At 39.4% G+C, this 19,477-nt stretch overlaps 2 protein-coding genes across 2 annotated transcripts in view; both read right to left on the bottom strand.

Moving 5' to 3' along the window:
• The window catches only part of dars1 (aspartyl-tRNA synthetase 1), a 45,519-nt gene extending 34,053 nt beyond the window's left edge, over positions 1–11,466 (bottom strand). Inside the window, exons 1-5 of the mRNA XM_084725423.1 lie at positions 11,308–11,466; positions 6,955–7,060; positions 4,019–4,048; positions 3,590–3,647; positions 1,172–1,264 (exon numbers count right to left, since the gene is read on the bottom strand). Coding sequence (XP_084581549.1) covers positions 1,172–1,264; positions 3,590–3,647; positions 4,019–4,048; positions 6,955–7,060; positions 11,308–11,330 — 310 coding nt within the window. The 5' untranslated portion in view covers positions 11,331–11,466. The remainder of the gene's footprint in view (positions 1–1,171; positions 1,265–3,589; positions 3,648–4,018; positions 4,049–6,954; positions 7,061–11,307) is intronic.
• A 4,633-nt stretch (positions 11,467–16,099) lies between these two features.
• On the bottom strand, positions 16,100–18,150 carry LOC146323176 (C-X-C chemokine receptor type 4-like). The gene is made up of 2 exons (XM_084725420.1): positions 18,044–18,150; positions 16,100–17,758 (listed from the first exon to the last, which is right to left on the bottom strand). The coding sequence occupies exons 1-2, from the start codon at positions 18,047–18,049 to the stop codon at positions 16,634–16,636; spliced, it is 1,131 nt and encodes a 376-aa protein (XP_084581546.1). The 5' UTR covers positions 18,050–18,150; the 3' UTR covers positions 16,100–16,633.
• Positions 18,151–19,477: the final 1,327 nt, after the last annotated feature.

Raw genomic sequence — 19,477 nt, 5'->3', positions numbered from 1 at the left:
ACATGAGATGAAAAAGGCCGGAGATATACTTGCTTTTTAGCCACGTGTTTGAATTCGCACACATAAAGTGTTAATTTCTGTGGACGTACATGACCCGCACTCAAAACACTCCACATCAAAATCACCTGTAATTTGCATAATAATGAACTGATTTTCATGAAAGTTAGTTTATAAATGTAAAATACGTAACATGACAGTGGTTACTTGCTGAAATAAAACTAATCAATGCCAAAATGCCAAAACCGTACCCTTCTGAGTATCCACAACTTCAGCAAGTGTAAATTATACAGAATTTCAGCTTTTGCGAGTCTCTCCAAGAATGTAGGTTTCTATATCTAATAAATTGTAGTAAAGCCATCTGGTTGCTTGTCAGGTTCTAAATAATTAACAAAATGTTCTTAATAAATAATGATATGAAGTTTGGACTTTGGACCCATTTATTGTTTCCTTATTTGGTTTATAGTTGCACTGTTCTATTCATCTTAAAGACAACTGAGCGTATACTAGGGCCGCAACTAACAGCTATTTTCACTGTCAATTAATCTGTCGATTAGTTGTTTTGTCCGTAAACCTGTGAATAATTGATCAATGTTCCCCCAGCCCAAGATGATGTCCTCAAATGTCTTGTTTTGTGTTTGTCTGGAGTAAAGAAACTACAAAATATTCACATTTAAGAAGCAGAATCAGAGAATTTTTACTATTAATCATATCATAATAGTTGGATTTGATTAATTTAATAATTCACAATCAACTAAGCTTTGCAGCTCTAGACTATAACCATACAAAAACACTTAATTAAAAAGTTTGCATTCATCTAGATGAAAAACCAACTATTTACAATGCAAAACTTTCTTCAAAATGCATTAAAACTGGTTGCATGTGACAACACTTGAGCATTGATTAGCCTGAATGGACTGATGTCAGTCACGTAGGTCGGGAGAAATCTAAAAGAAACTCATAAGCAACCGGTATCACTTTGGTTTGGTCTTGAAAAGAGGGGAGTGACGTCGGGAACTTGCCCAAGGGCAGAAGTTTTAGACATTTCACTAGAGTACACCGAGGATTAGCACAGGGGTCATCTAATCTTGGCTGTTTGTGTCTTTGACACAAAAGAAAGTCGCTCTTAGATGAAAAAGGTGAAAAAAGATGGGGGCTGGGGTGGTGATCTCACCTTTGGCTCTGCTGGTGTGGACTCGGGCACGCAGCCAGATCAGCTGGTCGGCTTTCTCAGGATTCAGGTCTTGGACGAGCACCAATGCCCTGTCTGTCTCACACACCAACACACATTCACAGGAACACACACACACACAAAAAAAAAATGAATTACTTCAAAGGATTTTTATGCCTCTCTTTCCCCGCTTCTCCCCCCCTGCACACTCCCAAGGGCAGAAAGATGTGAATAAGCATGCCGAGTGCGTGTGTAGACGTACACAATAAAATACTCAAATTACAGACGAGCCTAATAAATAAGACACACTAGGAGGCCTGCTGAAAAGCTGTCTAACACCCATTCTCTGTGGGCTATATGACAAATTGACTCTAGTTTCACCTGTGTCACTCAGAGGCATGCGTTCTCCTTATTATCAAGCGAGCACGAGGAGCAGACACCGAGGCTACACCAGGGAAAACAGAGCCGCCCTTTTGGCTGAGAGCTCTGCGTCAACCCACATGAAAGCCCTCACCCTTCAACCCCCCCACCCTGTCCCAATGGCTTGGCTAAGCATGCAGGTGAGGGAGGCCCCACTTTGTTTGCTGCCACTGGAGCTGAAAGAGCATCCAGACAGACGGACGACCTCGACAGGTCCTCCTTCATCTGGGAGTTACTGCGCACTATTAGTGACCCGCAATTATCACCGCTACGATCGTGACGAGGGAAGAGGGCAAAAGCCTTTCTCCTGATTATCATTTGCGATCTTGTCATCTGCCGCTTTTGACAGCCTGACTGAGGTAATCTGAGAAGATCTGGATCAGGATGTCATCTTGTATCCAAATGTATAATTTGAGAGCTGCTGCATGTTCTCCATTGCAGGATGCCAGAATTTTTTCACCATGTTGATTTCTTCACCTCAAAAGTGGATGTTTAGATAAAATCTGCCATTTAACCCTTTGTACCAAAATATCCACGTTCAACTCAGGTTTCCCGATATGAGGCTGACGCAGGAGCAGATCAATGTCTTGTCTAAGTTTAAAACATAGTTTGGATTATTTGAAGTGGGGTTGTATGAGGTTCTTATCAATATTCAGTGTATTATCTTCAGTAAATGGTGGTTAGCCAAACCAAACAGACTCCAGTGGCAAAATCATTAATTTTACCTCATAGAACACAAATTCCTGGTTTATCACTGCCTCAATCAGTTAGTTTGTGTTATTGTGTGACTTTGTTAAATCTGAACTAACCTTCTAAAATACCAGAGTTACACAATAGCATTAACAAACCAAACAAATCAAGAAGAAGGCTCCTGTGTTCTGTAAGGTAAAATTACTCATTCCACCTATGGAGTTTGGTTGGTTTCCCATCAGAAAAGGCTGTCTGAGAGCAAAGAAAATAGGGTGAAAAATATTGTATATATAGCCTAAACTTAAACTAAAATTAAATTTTTTGGGTAGACCTGTTTTTTTTAGGTGGTTAAAATACATTTTGCTGTTGCCCCTGTCTGCAGGAACACATTGCTGGATTCAATTCAATTCCCAGGGCTACAATGCATCCTGATGCAACAAAAGGGGTGTTAATCAAATTGTATTCATCTGCAGTTGCTCAGACTCAACCCTCCTCACCAATACTCAAGGTGTAGCCTAGTTTGGAGTTTTTAACACGATGCAGGTGTTACGTTTGACCACTCAGTTGGCTGAGCCGTAAGTAATGTACAGCCTGTCTTAGTAAATTGTTACAGGCAATCATAATGTCAGGAATTGTGTTTTAAACTTCAAATAATACAAAATTCCCCCTTGAATCTTTAAACCCTGAATTTCATTTCAAATGAACTACCATCCCAGGTCAGAAAGAGGCAAACACATTAAAAAATAAGACATTTTCTGGGGAAAATCTGCACTTCTGGTAAGTGGTAACTGACTGACAGGAAACTGAGAATAAAGCAGCACAGAGATAAGAAAAGAAAAGAGAAAGAGACATCATATTAAAACAAGATGTTTGTTCAAACCACAGGAAGCCTTCACTTCTTGTACCGTATCATCTTTTTCTGTGAATTAGTTTTTCACACTTTGTGACAATGGATGAATAAATTCTTCTGACATGCATAACTTCCTTTCACCATCCTTACAATGTGCAGACATGTTTTGAAAAGGGAAAACATCTGAAGGAAGTGATGTATTGAAACACAGGCAAGCCAGAATGTTAATTCTACCAAATTAAACTACAACTACAATTAAAACACCGGATATCGCCACATGACAGCAAAATGGGTCTATCTGGTCATGACACTTTAAGTCACATTAAGGCCAAGCAAAGGTTTTATCCTTTTATAATTTGTTCCATTGCATTAATCTTCATTTATGTCTCATTTTTTGTTTGTTCCGCAATGAGAGGGTGTTCGGTTGGCTGATGGCTGAGGGAAGTATCTTTCATACTCACCCAGTTTTTGTTGGGACTGGACCATAGCTGACACACCATATCGGTCCTTGGCAAAGTCCTGAGAGAATCAACGAATGACATCTTAGCAGTCTAGATCAGTCATTTCATCAAACAGCTCAATACAACATCACACTGCTTTTAGCGTATGCACATCAACTCTCCATTGTTCTCAAAGGCAACTCTAGCATTTTGATTTCATGAGCGTCAGTCTGTCTACTACATCTGAGATAACAGACAGACAGAACAGATAATGAGGCTTATCGCGATCTTAGGAGGAAACTGTCGACCAGAGGAGATAAAACAGAGTTCAGCGTGTAGGTATTTGCATACAAACTGTTGCAAAGGTGTGAAAGCCCAGGTAGAATCAAAGTCAGACAGAAAAGGAAGGGCACGGGAGGATGAATGCTGTGATCTGTAGGGGATACTTACATCTTCTTCTGTGCTTTGTTGTTCGGCAGCCTGAAACACAAAAAGGCGACGGGGGTTTAGAGGCCGTTGCAAATAGCCGGGAAATAACAACAAGAGGACTATCTATTAAATTCATACATTAAAAAAAATGTTCAAAAACATTCAACTTCAAATAGAGCAACTTAAAACGTTTTGCTACAACAGTCATGTAAATTGTGTTTTCATCTTGTGCTATCAGGGATTTGAATAAAATTAATAAATCATATCTGAGTCCTGGAGCCAAGCCTCAGATCCCTGGAATGCACAGCTCTTCTACACATTGCTCGAACACATCATAGACAATGAGTAATGGCAGCAGGAGATATTGCTTTGTAATAGAAATGGCGTAAGTGGACAGATTCTTTATCTCTGCACTGACTTCTAGGCAAATGACTCCCAGAGTGCAATGAGATCGAGTCTTGGCAAAGTTACAATTCCATTTTCTATGCAAATTGATATTGGTGTACGGAAATGGCTGGTGGCGCCGGAGTGAATTGGAATCGCCCATCCCCGATATCATAATTCCAGTCACATGATGGATGATATTGCAGCTTATGATCAACTGAAGATAGACCTGCTGTAGCCATGAAGCAAGAGACCCACACCAGAGCCAGTGCAGTGACAAGTGTCAGCACAAAAAGTGCACACCAGCAACACAGCTAACACTCACTCAATAAACATTCAGCTCAGCTTTCAGGTCTTCCCCTAGGCAATGCTCGCTGCGCTGCTCTGATATAGGCAGCAATAGTCAGAGTATTAAACAGTGACACACCTGCTTCTTCCAAGAAAACATGCTGACTGGATCAATTCAGCTGGAAGAACTTTGTTGCCTTAACCTTTAAAAGCCACTTGAATCGTGACACACCGATGCACATGGTGTCTGATTAGTTTTGGATTAGTCAGGGTCAGCTTGATGACACGTTTTATGACAATGGAGACAGATTTCCTAATTTTTATACAGCAGATTTTGATTTAAAGGGATAGTTCAGATTATTTTAAGTGGGGCTGTATGAGGTACTTATCCACGGTCGGTGCTGTGGACGATGTCAGCAGCAAACTATATTTTAGCAAATCTAAAAGGCCGATCTAAAAGAAATCAGTTTAAGTGTCAGTATATTTAGTACATTTTCACTGTTTTCCTTTGCTTTTCCCAACAGGAAACCACTGTTATAGAGGTCAAATATTGCTTCTGTTGGTGTGTGTTATCGTTTGAATTTGGTGAATCCGAACTAACGCTTTAAAACACAGAGGTCACACAAAAACTAATCGATCTAGGCAGCGGCAAACCACCAGCTCACATGTTCTATGAGGTAAAACTACTGATTTCATCCATGGTTTGTTTGGAGAGAGAGGCTCATGTAACACCAGCTTACTTTTCCACCAAACCAGAGTTGGTGATTGTAGGAACAGTGGAAAGACTAACCAAAATGGTTTTGGTTAGTTTCGGTTTATTTTTCTGTTTGAGTTTGAATGTTTCACAGTGATTTAACAAGGAAATTAAGCCACTCAGAGTTTGATAAAAGAGAGAATCTTGGATTCAAAAAGTGTCCAGTTGTATTATTATCTTTAATAAGGTACAAAACAGGCACAAGAATTATTTCCCTTCTTGACACTTTGCAAGTTTATTTTGTTTTGTAATGTATGGTTTCTTTTTTTTTTTTACTTCATTAATAAGGCTCAGAAGAGAGTGGTTCATAAGGACTGACAGTTAATCTTTTTAACAATGAACTTTCAGCAACTGGAGTAAACAAAATCACAGAGGATCTCATTAATGATAAGCTAGTAGGTTGCTTTTGATTTGTGAGGGTTGAAAACAGAGAGGATGGATCCACGGATGTGTGAAGTGGTTAAATGAGCTGTGAAACATACAGTCTGATACCTTTTCCCTCAGCTGTCGGGTGAACACACACCGGGTATTGAACAGCAAGTACAGAATGAGATCTGATAACAGAAGTTCAGTCTGTCTGACAGATCTTTATCTGTACACGATCATTGTTGTACATGATTTCTAGAACAAAAACACGCACAAGCCTAAAAAGCATAATGGATGTTCAAATGTTTTGTTTTACAGTTAGTTATGTTTTCTTGTATAAGAATGATCGCCATGAGTATCATGTAGCAAGGAAACCAGCATTATCGGATTCATACTTGGTATCAAAAGAAGTTTTGATACTGACAGCAGTACTGAGACAGAAAACAATGGATCAGTATATTCCCAAAGTTTCTAAAAGCTCATAAATATCCAAAATCAGTTGCCTCTGTGGCAATTAAACAGATTCCAGCACTGCTGTGATTTCAGATATGTTTGTGAGATGCAAAAAAAAAAAAAAGAAAGTGGTGCTCCACTTGTGCTGTGGAAGTGCAGAATACTTTGGCACTGATCCACATGCTTTGTTGGACAGAAAGAAACATTGTACTTTGTTTGCAGACGGTGTTGGTGGTAACTGTTGAAGCTCATGAGGGATTGTTGAGATGTTTGCTGTGTGAAAGGACCGACACATCCTGCACAATGCTGCCCAGTTCTTGACACTTTATTGATTTATAAATCAGGTCAAATTTGACCCAATACAGAGAGTACGAGTGTAAAACACACCTCACCTGTCCAGAACGCTTTCTGGAGCCCAAAAATGTTGTAGTGAGCGTGACCATTACTGTGCAAAATGGGTCCCTCTTAACATGCTACTGGATAACATGTCGTGCGCTCACCATAGAAGAAAATAGCACTTTGTTTGGGTTGACATAAACAAAACTAAAATGACAGGAATACTTAAACAATGGATACTTTTGCCCCCCCTGTGGCTAACCAACCCTCCCGGACCCACAATGCCCTGCACAACAGCACGTCACAGCCTTAACAGCTGTAAGAGGGGGGCGACGGATGTGAAACGAAAAGCCAAAAAAACAAAAACACCACTGACCAGCTTGGCTTGTTTCTCAGCCTTCTTTGCAGCTTTCTCCGCTTCCTTCTGCTGTTTCTTCAGGCCTTTCTTTGACTGCGCCTGCTGCTGCTCCTCCTCCGTCGCCCTGAAACAGGAAGAGGCACACAACATAAACATTTAAGTCGACTTCCACCTTCTATTTCTCCCGCATCCCATGAGGAAGTTGTTGACCGCCTGGGAAAATTAATTCTGAGCCATCGTCACCCCCAGCTTTTAAGTCTGCACTACCTTTAATCCCATTGTTGCCATTTTTTTTAAAAGCAAAACAGCAGTAGCCTGTGTGAATGGAGTGACAGGAGTCTGAGGAGCCACTAACAACAGAGATGTCAGAGTGTAAGATTAGCTGGATAAACATCGAGGCTTTAACAAGACAGTAGTTTCAGCAGCACTTTCTAATCCGTTATAGAATTTGTGAAGAATACAGATCATCCGATTATGATAACAGTTAAGTCTTATCTGCCAGTAAAGGTGTCTTTATTTGCTAAATGCGACTGCCAAACTACACAGCCCAACACAATGTTAGCACTGATAAGCGTCTGACATTTGCCTATAAAGTAAAGTTTGTTTTGAAGCAACAACAGGTCTGTAGACTAAATACAAAACGACACTCTTATCTAGATGTAGCCTCACAATTGGGTCTAAATGCTACATCCAGGACAGCAGAAATGAACAGGAGTCGGGCTGCAGCTAATGATTTTGGTCATGGTCGATTCATCTGTTGATTATATTCTCCATTAGTTGCTTAGTCTAAAAAATATCAGAAAATGGTGAAAAACGATCAGTGTTTCCCAAAGCCCAAGATGACGTCCTCAAATGTTTTGTTTTGTCTGCAACCCAAAGATATTCAGTTTACTGTCACAGGGGGGTAAACCGTAAATACTCACATTTAAGAAGCTAGAATCAGAGAAGTTTGACTTTTTTCTTTAAAAATTACTCAAAACAATTAATAAACTATCAAAATAGATGGTGATTAATTTAATAATGGAATAATAATCAGTTAATTGTTGCAACTGTAAACAAGAATGTAACTCAGTTAAACTTTAAAAACCTTAAATAACGTCATAAACAGGAGCGCTGAGGGTGAATTAATCACTCTCACAGCCTGAGGGAAGAAGCTGCTGTGTGGTCTGGTGGCACGGCGGTGAATACTTCTGTACCTCTTTCCAGACGGCAGCAGGGTGAACTCTATCATATCCTAAAGATTATCCTCTCAGACAAGACTATTACGTTGCACCGCATGTGGGCAAACAGCTTTTTCTGGAAAAGCCACAAATCAGTGGAACACCCCGTCTGAAGGCACTTTCAAAACCAACTGAAGAAGTCTATCTCATGGCCTTTGTTAGTTGGTTTCATTTGACAAACATACACTTGTGATGTTCTATTGTGTGTAGCTTTATAGTGTGTGCCATGATCCATGTTTTATGTATCATTTCTTAAGATTTCCTACAGTTTGGTTTGGTCTGTCTTGTTACTCTAGAAATGGCAGTAACTGAACTGAACTGAACTTTTGGCAGAGCCATTTGTTGAATAAAGACATGTGGACAGACAAGAGCAGCTGTTTTGAGTGGGAGCCTTGCTGTTTTATTATTCTGTTTATTTAAATTGTTTGCACTTCATAAACTAATGTTACACACAGCTAACATGCTGCTGGAATTGTTCAAATATAACTCAATCTGAAAAAAGGGGTTTGTATCTTATTAATAATGAATAATTGACAGTTAACATCTTCAACTATTATTTACAGAAAACGAACAAAATGATGTGAATTATCTTAAAGCCATTATCTGGTACAGTGCAATAAAACTGTGACATTTATGTTTTAGACTGTACATGGTCCCCTTTTTTAAAAAGAATGAATGAATGAGTATAATAAAAAGTCTGAACTTTGCACTTCTTCCAAATCAGAGTTGCATTCACTGATTTAAAAGTGTGCTAAAACTGTGGATGAATGAGTGAGTGCTGTTTGGATTTCCCAATGAGCAGGTGTCTAGACCTGGAGGAAGCTGCTCCTGTTTAGTCACAGGAAATAACAAGGCCCACAGGCAAACTTTAAATAGCGATAAAGCCTAAACAAGAAACAAAAATCACAACAGATAATGTCCTAGTCTTCCAAGGGAGGATTTCAGACCAGGTTTTATACTTCCTGTAGTGCCAAATTTACAGCCAACACTGTTTCAATGAGCTGCAGATAAATCTAGCCACGAGAATGAATCTGAAAATTTGACATAAAATCAAATGTATATATTCCAAGTTTGTGAAACAAAATAAGCCTCATCCCAGTAAAGGATATCCCATGTTTCTCTCTGACCCCTGAAACTAAACATTTTTTGGGAACAGTTTTGAAAGCACATTGCCCATCTGCATATATTGGAAAAAAAACAACCTAAATCATATATATGAGTGGCCAACAGCTACCTTGTGTTATCACCATGTCATGAACCTGAACTGCACTGAGACAGAATGTTAAGTAGATAAATAAACGTGTACTTGTGGTGGTTTATTGTCGCACCAACCAGTTGAATTTGTTTTACCGGATCAGCATTTTTGTTTCTCCCCTCAGGCAGGTGACATCAGTTTGACTGTCTGGAGCAGCTGTCCGCAAAAACACCTACAATCTGCTGTTAAATCTGCCCACAAACGAACTCTGTGCTTCTCTTCTCTTTACACTACAAATGTAATTAAACACAGACAAATGATTTGCCTATATTTGTACGGTTAAACATTAGCAGCTTATCAGCAACCTACATTTACTGGACAACAGATGCCATAATGACACCTGTCCAACAGGTGTGTTCGTACGAGGACAATAAATGGATAAAACAGTTGCACGTAAAAATGTTATCAGTCCTTGAATGAGGCTTAGTCATCCTCCAAAGTACACCAGGACACCTGAAAGATCCTAAAATTAAAATTCAATCCAATGGGGAAACAGTCCTTCAAGCTCACTTTTATGAGACAAACGGGTGTTGTTCACAGAGACTGATTCAAATAACTTCTTACTGTATTTTTGCTCCCTTTTTTTAGCTAAATATGGTTAACAAAATCTTAGAACTTTTTTTAAATCAATGTTTTACACAGCCTCAACATTTTTGGGCTTGGAGTTGTAATGTAGTATTTACAGCAAGGCTGGTATACTGGATTGTATTACATCATACAGTGTTTAAATTTTTCTGGACACTCTGTGTGTCTTCAACAATATGACCCCAAACATTCCCTCTTGTCTGCAACTCCAACTTTGAACTATAAACACTTGGCCCAACATGACCAGAGGCGTAACTGACAGGAGAACAGCAGTGGAATGTGCACAAACAAGACCTGTCCTGACACGAACTACAACTGAACTCTAAATATTGTGTTGTATCCATAACAGTTAATGTACAGAAAAAAATACAACTTGAGATGTTATCTGGTTCCTACGGGTAGGTCTGCACAATTTATCACAATATCATCGAAATCCCGATATGGCCAAGCGCAATATTCAAATCACAGCACCAGAACCAAATCACACTTTTTGAAGAAAGAAAAACGTGTAAGAAAACAGTATAAAGTATTGTGGTGCTGCAGTGATGCCCTCGCCTAAAAATCGTATCATCACAACTTTGATGTTTTTTTAAGTAAAAATTTAAAATTGCAAAGCAAAAATGATGATTCCCATTAATCATGCTACATGTCACATCACAATTTTAGTTAAAATAATGGCAATATGACCTCTTTTTACCATTTACACATTTGGCCTAATTTCATTTACATTCAGCCTTTTAAATCTGCTACCAGGAACCAAGTGGACCAAGTATAAACGCTGACATGTTTCATAATAAGCCAAATTTACCAGCCACTCAAAAAACTTGCATCATGTGTTTCACTTATTTCCACTCATTGACTGATAGAATTGATCTGAAAACAAACAATTAAACTCTCAGCCTTTTTAAAAAGAGGTGGATAAACTAAGTTTACGTGGGTTTACTCCCCGCTACGCCCCTTGTTGTCACGTATATATAGCTGTGCAAAACATTTACGCTTTAAATTGACCTATTAACATAAACTGAGCACTTCTTTAACGTAGTTTGCTGCTCAACGAGCACAAATCCAGACTGAATTCAAGTTAATCAGCACACTGTCTAATATCCTGCTTTATGTTGCTGCTTTTATTATATTTTGTACACGAGTAAAACTTTAGGAAGTCTTTATCTGTCAGATGATGCAATCTGCTGCATGTTCAGGTAATGCTAAGCTAGCCGCTAACCGCACCAATGCAGTTAGCATAAGCTAGTTAAAGCGTTACGTGCTGGCGGTTCAGTGAGTGAGTTATGACAACTTTCACGTCTTTCTTACCCCTGGACTCCCTCTTTAGTCATGTCGGCTTATATTCTCGGAGAATAAGGACAAAGTGTTGAACGGCTGTCAGACACAGAAGCCCCGCATCAGCTGTTCACTGCATGGACGCTGTACAGGAAGGAAAGACCTGTTTTGACGGAGCACCAAATACCGGATGCTTTCGGTTCCGGCTAGAAACCAGCAGCTGAAATGAAGTTCCGACCGACTCATATTTAGTCCTTCACACGGAGTAGACAAAATAATTTAAACACATAAATAGTAAATAACTTAACTTACTGGTAATACATACTGCTGTGAAATTTGTTCATATTATGACGACAGCCCTTTCTCATGGCAGCCTTATTAATAGTACAGGTCAGGGAGTTCACAGACCTTTTCATGTCAAGGACCTCCACAAAAGATGCACAGTAGAACACAGTATAAGTTGGAACAATAACTTATGTGTTTAATGTATTTTCTACTAATTACGGTCCTATTCAGTTTTGTATAACAGAGCCTTCCAAGTGGGTCAACATGCAGAAAAGCAGCACCCTGACTCTGTTTGACCTGAATGGGACGGACACTTAATTAGTGTCACTGGTAACACTTGAGTTTACTTCATGTCAAAATGGCCAAAAAAATATCTAGTAGTCACACTTGCAATTCATTTTGAAATATCTTTTGGAAATAAGTAGGCTACTTTGATGAGAGATTTTTCTTTTAATAAACAATGTGTAAAAGTTGACATAGCTACCAGAGAAGGAAATCATTTGTGACCAGACTGCATGTAAATTGAATAATAGATTCATTCATTTAAATTATCATGATATTTAAAAAAGAAAATACAAAAGGATTCATGGTTCAAAGGATATCATTTAAATTTTTAAACCTACAATAATTCATAGATTTCATTCATTTACTTTTTGCACAAACTATTTTCTTTCCACAAACAATTCTATAAGCCTTTCATATGCAAGTCTCAGGCCTATTTTTGTTATTCTGTTGTTGTTTATTATTAGGTTTATTGTATATTATTTACATTTCTTATATTTTTTTGTTTTTTATTGTTTATTCTTTTAAATGTTCTCCTCTCTTTTGTTGTGTGTGAATGTATGCTGTGCTGACACAGCGCAAGTATTTTTTTTATACATGTCTACATGTTTCTACTGCAATAAATTATTCTTGTGTTGTTCTTTCACATGACTAAGTAGAAGTGTAAACACATAGGCTATGCCAAATTATTCAAATGGGCATACATGAGGGGGTCCCCAGTGTATTTTCTATCTTGTAAGGCTGTGGCTCCCAAAGTCTTTTTCTTTAAAGCGAATGATTAAATTAAATTTGAGTGAAATAAAGGTCTGCGTGATAGCATTAGCAAACATTATTCCCCTGATGTAAATCACATTCATGAAACTTTGTTTCACTCTATATTTCTCCAGTTGCTCCCAGTTTGGGAGACACTGTTTTGAGAACAAATTGAGAACCTCAGGTCTAAAATATCTTGATCTGATGGTTCCTTAAGGCTGAAAAACCTTAAAACTCTATGAAGTACACATGATACAATTACTCAGTGTATACAAGATATAATACTTTAAGTAAGTACATGAACATGACACATCTACAACAAAACAAACACATGGTGATAACATTTCTAGTACAACATGACCACCCTGTGTGGGCTTTTTACGCATCCATATGAACACTAAAATTGACACTCTGTGAAATTACTTTCACGCCTTTGGTCGAGCGCATCCAGGTAACCAGTGACCTTTGCAGGAATGGTCATGCACAGTGAGTGATGTTGGTTTGAGTACAGTGGGGGGGGTCATCAAAGCTTTTCTCAGGCTGTTGGCCACAGGAGCTCCTGGTGCAGGAAACAGCCTTCCTGCTGCTCACTTTCCAACCAAAACAATGTAACCATTAGTGGGGCAGGTCACTGCCCAAAAGGAACCTGTGGTATTTGTCCTCCTTTCATTCTTAGTTTGCAACAGCCCTTTACAGGAAACTAATCTCTGCATTTTCTGGTGTAAGTCTGATACACCTCGACATCTAAACTTAAATGAGGACCCTTACAGAGTGGTGGTCTCAAGTTGCAGACTGAAACTGGGATGCACGCAGATAATGAATCACCAGTATTATCACAACTATTTCCTGTCCATTTCAACAGCTTTGGCCTTTAACCCAAAAAGCAAACAAGAAACTCCTCACAACTGCCGCATCCACACATGAGATTGTTTTAACTGAGATATTAGATGTCAGAAAGGTTGGATTTCTGCAACGCTGCACAGGAAGACAATATTGATGTTTCGCAAGAGATGGCAGCTCCACTGTCAGGAGATTATTATCATATTAGAAACACTCAGTCTATCAAAAACAAACACTTCTTGATGTTGATATTTCAGAAGGGGCAGTATATGGATTTGGAAGTGTATGTTGGTGAGCACCGAATATTTTCTCATAACACAGAGGGAACAAAAGCTTTAATTATTAATGAAAGGACACCCTTTTGCACACAAGGTTTAATTCCCAAAGGGGCCATGAGAACTTTTTGTGCACTCAACCGGACAATTTGGATAAAAGCATTGTCCATTTTGCTTTGTTATGCTCATAAAGTATTTATAAGATGTTATAAAATATACCCACAAGGGCCAAATAATCAGTAAAATCCATGAAACAAATGACATGAAAATGTAATGAAATCTCAGGAGCTGTCACATCATATTAAGAGCGTAGTCATCTTGTGTTTATGGACTATTTACTTAATCTGTCTGCTCAACAAAACAATAGGACCACTGCTGCACAATGGGCTTGAAATGTACGCAGAAAGAGTCCACTGTTAATGCAAAGTTTGTGCATTTCTTTTGTTAATTTATCCTGAGACAAGCATTCAAGCAAAAGAGCTAAGACTCTCCTGCTCTGGTAAAAAAACAAGAAAAACAAAAAAACATTTGCCTACCCAGTTGCATGCTAGTCCAATCTTTGCTGGCCAAATTCTAACCTCATGTGCCAACAGCATTGCCCAAAACACAAACAAAACAGGACACAACAAGATACTAATTAGACAAAATACCAAACATACTCAACAAGAAAATAACAATAATGATTAATAATTAAACCAAACTAATAACTAATACAGCTAAATAAAGCAAACATCTAACTTTGCTGTTTATTATTAGCTCCTATGTGATTGCCATTTTTGCTTCTGTTTTGTGCAAACTATGTCAAAATGTTAAAATAATGTTTAGGATTTATTTAATGTAACTTTCACACCCTTTTGTTGGCTTGAGGATGTTCCCAGCAGCAGAATATTTGTGATAATTCTTAACATTTGTGCATTTCATGTTAAAAAGATACCTGACACACGATTTAGGTTAACACCATCCCCACATATCAGCTCACTCTGTGACTCTAAAATGTGTTCATGCAACAACTCAAGTGGACAATTCTGACAAAAACATTGTCATGTCATATTCATCTTGTTGTATATCGAGCTTCTTATTCATCATCAAGTAGTTAAATCATATTCAGTGTGGCTTTTAACCTCTAGTGCTGGATTCCAGTTCCCAACAGTAAAGATTATGCATTTCAGCCATTCTTGTTAGACAAGGCGTGAGATATCTGATGTATGATTCAGATCAATATCATCCCTATATATCATTTTTCTCTGTAACCCTAAACTGTGCACATCAAGTACAATCCTGCATGTGTTTGATATGATCCCAAATCTTCCAGTCAGACAACAACCTTCCCTGATGACAGTGAAAGAAGCAGGATTCATCAGAACACAGTGAAGTGTTAATCACAGATCTGCTCTCCCTGCACATGCAGGCTGAGACAGTGAAGCTCTTATGCTAATTCTGAATCACTCTGGGGAACATTTCCAACTGAAAAAAAGCACCTTTTGTTTTGTCCTGTTTCACTGCAAGAGACCAGAGCCCCAAAATATCCATTAACCTTGTGCCGGCCTGGATGGGGGCACTTCACACCTTTTTTTTTTTTTTTTTTACATGTAAAGAAATGGAAATGTAGTTCCATTGGAGTCTTGAATGGATGCCAGCTCTACATTGCACAGAGGCCAGCTGACGACTTCATTCTCCTTGACATCTATTGTTGCCGGCTTCCTTTGGTCTCCAACTTGAACGTCACTCTGTCACCAGCCACCCAGATTAAATCTCTCACAGATAGTTGAGCCCTCAGCAAGACTGATGCGAGTGTGTGTGTGTTCAAAAGTTGTCATTTTTATGTCTTATCTTGTCATTATAATTCTAGCAGATTTATTACCAGTGATATACTGCAAGTGTGTGCTTAACAAAGACTCCCTGTTTGCATGTTCAGAATATATAACCTGTTCTGAATACTACACATTATTTTTTTGTTCTGTGAGGTGGGAAACAGTAAAGTTGACCCAGTGACCGACTCTGTCTGAACTGAATGAGGATATCACTTGTTTACAAGCCAGACACAATGGAGGCAGTATATCTTGCAAAGTGAGAAGAAAGAGAAGAAGTCAAAGGAGAACTTAACATGCTATTTTCTTTGTCAGGAGACCATATGGGTGCTAATTATAACCAAAGATTTTAGCTGGAGTGTCGTGGCTGCTTAAGATGTAAAAGTGCACAGATGTTCTTGCAATTACAGGGCCAGTCTGCCCCGTCCTCCTTCTGCTTTTTAGCCAGATCAGGTGGAGACATTTGTGTCAGAGAGACCCCCCCCCTCCCCCACCCTTCCAAAACACACACACACACCTCATCCCCCACCGCCTGAGGGGAGGAGGAGCTGGTGTGAGGTGAAAACGCACAGTACACGGTCATTATGAGAGATTTTTTTTATTTTTGAACATAAAAAACACATTTTTAAAAGGTAAAAAAGCAGCATGCAGTTTCTTTTACAAAACTTCCAGTGTGAATGACAACAATAAATAATAGCTTTCAGAAAATCACACAACTTAAGTGCGAACACACACACAAATGCTACAAAGTATGTACAGGTTTCCAACAGCAGCTACCATCCCTGATAATAGGGGCATTGTATGCCTGAGCTTTAATACAGCGACACAAATTGTAAAGATCAAAATGGGGAAAATGAGTTTTGATTGTAAAGCTGAATGAATGGAAATGAGGCACCGCCTGAGGACACAATCTGCTTTGAGGAACATAAAAGTTGCATAAAAACTGCAATAAAAAACATTACAAAACACACAAATTGCAGCAAACAAGTTGAAATGTATAAAAAAAAGTCTTTTGTTTTTACATGTGTACAAATGTAGTAAGTCCTTTGAAATTAAAGCTTAAGTCTTCTTCTCTTCTGAGAGAATAAAGTCACAAACTCTGAGGTCGACTGTTTGTTAACTTGACAAAACACTTGAGGACTCAGACTCAGTCGACACAGATGAAATTGGCCCCCGCTTTTTGGTCATGAGAGTCGCTTTCTGACTTGATCTGCTGGTGACAGTCAGTGCACTCCTGGCCGATTTCTTGAACTTAACTCCCAGGAAAGCGTAGAGGATGGGGTTGAGGCAGCAGTGGAAATAGGCCAGTGCCTCAGTGATAGAAATCCACTTCTCCACCGCTTGGTCCAGCTCACAAGAGGAGGGGAGAATGTTCAGCATCGTGAGGTTCTCCACAAAGATGCCGATGCAGTAGGGCAGCCAGCAGGAGAAAAAACACACGATGAGGATGACCGTGGTCTTCAGCGCCTTCTTCTTCAGCGCCTGACCCTTTGAGCCTCGTGACAGCTTGGTGATGATGATGCAATAGCAGATGAGGATGACCAAACCGGGCAGGACGAAGCCCACCAAGATGTGCTGGAAGCGGAAAGCGACAGCCCATATCATGCTGGTTCCCTCCGGGTAGATGCGCTGGCAGATGGTCTTGGACATCGCAGTCTCTTTGCCTTCATCCATGAAGTCGACATTTGAAGACCCTGTGCTGTACACCCTGGCGAACACGAGGTCCGGCACAGTCAGCACCGCCGCGGGCAGCCACACGCCCAGATAGATCACTTTGCTCGCAAGCAGCTTCCTCGTGGCTTGGCTGTTGGTGGCCCGCACGACTGCCAAGTACCTGTCCACGCTGATGAAGGCGAGGATCAGCACGCTGCTGTACAGATTGACCGTGTAGATCATGTGCACAGACACGCAGAGGAAACCTCCAAAGTACCAGCTGCTGGCCGCATCCACAGCCCAGAACGGCAGCGTGAGGACGAACAAGAGGTCAGCCACGGAGAGATGGAGCCGGTACTTGTCCGTCATGTTTTTGACCTTTTTCTGGTAGCCCATGACAACAATGACTAATCCATTGCCAATGATCCCCAGAACAAATATTATTCCGTAAACCGTCGGGAGGAAGATCTTGTTGAAGTCGCTGCTGAGCGCTTGGCCACATGAATCCAAGTACTCCAGTTCAAAAAATCCAGACCCCTCTGAGATGTTGTCAGTGCTGTTGTCAAAGATGTCTAGTGACACCTCATACTGGGAGAAAAGAGAATTAAAAAGTTAGTTGAGCTGAGTTGTTTGCACCACTTAACAACCACACTTTATCTTAGAAAAAAAAAACTTTAGTGCAAACATTTTTCTAAAGTTTCTGAAGTTTAAATTGTACTTTTCTCCATTTGTTTAAAAAGACAGAGTGCAGTGCATTATTCCACTGGGAGGAAAATGATAAAATAGATCTGAATTAATTGCCTTTAACAACCACCTCAAGCAAAAACACACCAAACTTTCACACATTAGTTATTAAGAAAAATACAAACTCACCTCCATGTTTATCGCTCGTCGGTTATGTAACCTCAGAACCGGTGTGTGTGTTTCTGTGTGTGTGTGTGAGTGAGCGTGCGTCGGTGTGTGGAGCACTGCGATCACAGTTGTGGCCCCACTGGTGGCAAACACTAATATATCTGCCCCTGACCCCTCCCCCCCTCCCCGAGGAGGAGGAGGAGGAGGAGGAGGAGCAGCAGCAGGACGCGCTCGACTCCAAAAACGGCTTCACTATAAAAACCAACCGCTGTCTGTGACAAGGGTGTCAGTTTGAGAAACTTTTTGGACAAAAAATACGCGTCTGTTACAAAACGTCGCCTCAAAAAAAAAAAAAAAGGTTGAACAGGGTCATCAGGGGACAAACAGGAGAAGATGCGCAGTTTGATGTGTTTTTATTATCGTTTGACCACCGTGTCAGTTATTTAATGACAGATTTTAAAGTGAACTCTGGTATTTAAAGACCTTTAAAAAATGAGAACTACACAAATCCCAGAACAGCCTGACACAGAAACACTGTGACACTGCAACAACATCATTATATGAGTATTATCAGAGGTGGAAGTAACAAAGTATTTGCTTTTTTCAGAGAACTTATTACTTTTATTCTCTATGTGTGAGCACAAATATCTGTACTTTCTACTCCTTACATTTTCAAAACAGCCTCATTACAAGGAATCAAGGTCAAACAAAAACTTTCATTTGCATTTGGCTGAGTCTTTTAATGAATTTGATGGAAATAAAGAAATAAAGTTGAAATATTTCTTCTTTTTCATACAATGTGTTGAAAAACAATCATTTTGTAGTATCAAGTACCAAATATATTTAAAAAAAAAAAAAAAAAGATCTAAATGCTCATTCAAGTCCTCACTTTCATTCAGTCTTTATTTTCCTGCCTAATGTTTGGCCTGCAGCGAAAACAAGACAGTGTTTGGTGGTGTTTTCTGTATGAAAAATAGAAAAAAATATCCTGTTTTGTGTGTCTTGGACTTTTTTTTAATATATATTTGCTGTGGTATTGAAAGAGGTATCAAGGATCATTTTTTACACACTAGTATTGCATCAAAGTTCAAAATTCTCCCGGTGTCATGAGAACTCCAGAGGAGAATTACTGATTATTTTTATTTTTTATCATTGCACGTCAACATCAAGACTGACTCCAGACTAAACAGATGGACAAAAACATGGGGAAAAAAAAGATTTCTTGGTGTGTCCATCAGTTCATATCACAGACGCACTACAGACGTAACAGGATGAAAACAATGCAAAAGACCTAACCATGCGAAAAAGACAAGAGTGGGAGGCTTGACTGCGGACAAAAGGGTTCAAATTAATCTGTCATCTGTCACAGGGATGGAGCAAATTCCAAGAAGCAAAACACAGAAATGTCCTTCAGAGGACTACTTTTTACTCTCACACTTTGGGCACATTTGAACT

This window comes from Lutjanus erythropterus, chromosome 8 (assembly GCF_056507025.1).
Source record: "Lutjanus erythropterus isolate fLutEry1 chromosome 8, fLutEry1.hap2, whole genome shotgun sequence".
NCBI classification, from domain to species: domain Eukaryota; kingdom Metazoa; phylum Chordata; class Actinopteri; order Lutjaniformes; family Lutjanidae; genus Lutjanus; species Lutjanus erythropterus.
Note: the sequence above shows the minus strand (reverse complement) of the source record. Positions and strands in the feature narration are given on the sequence as shown.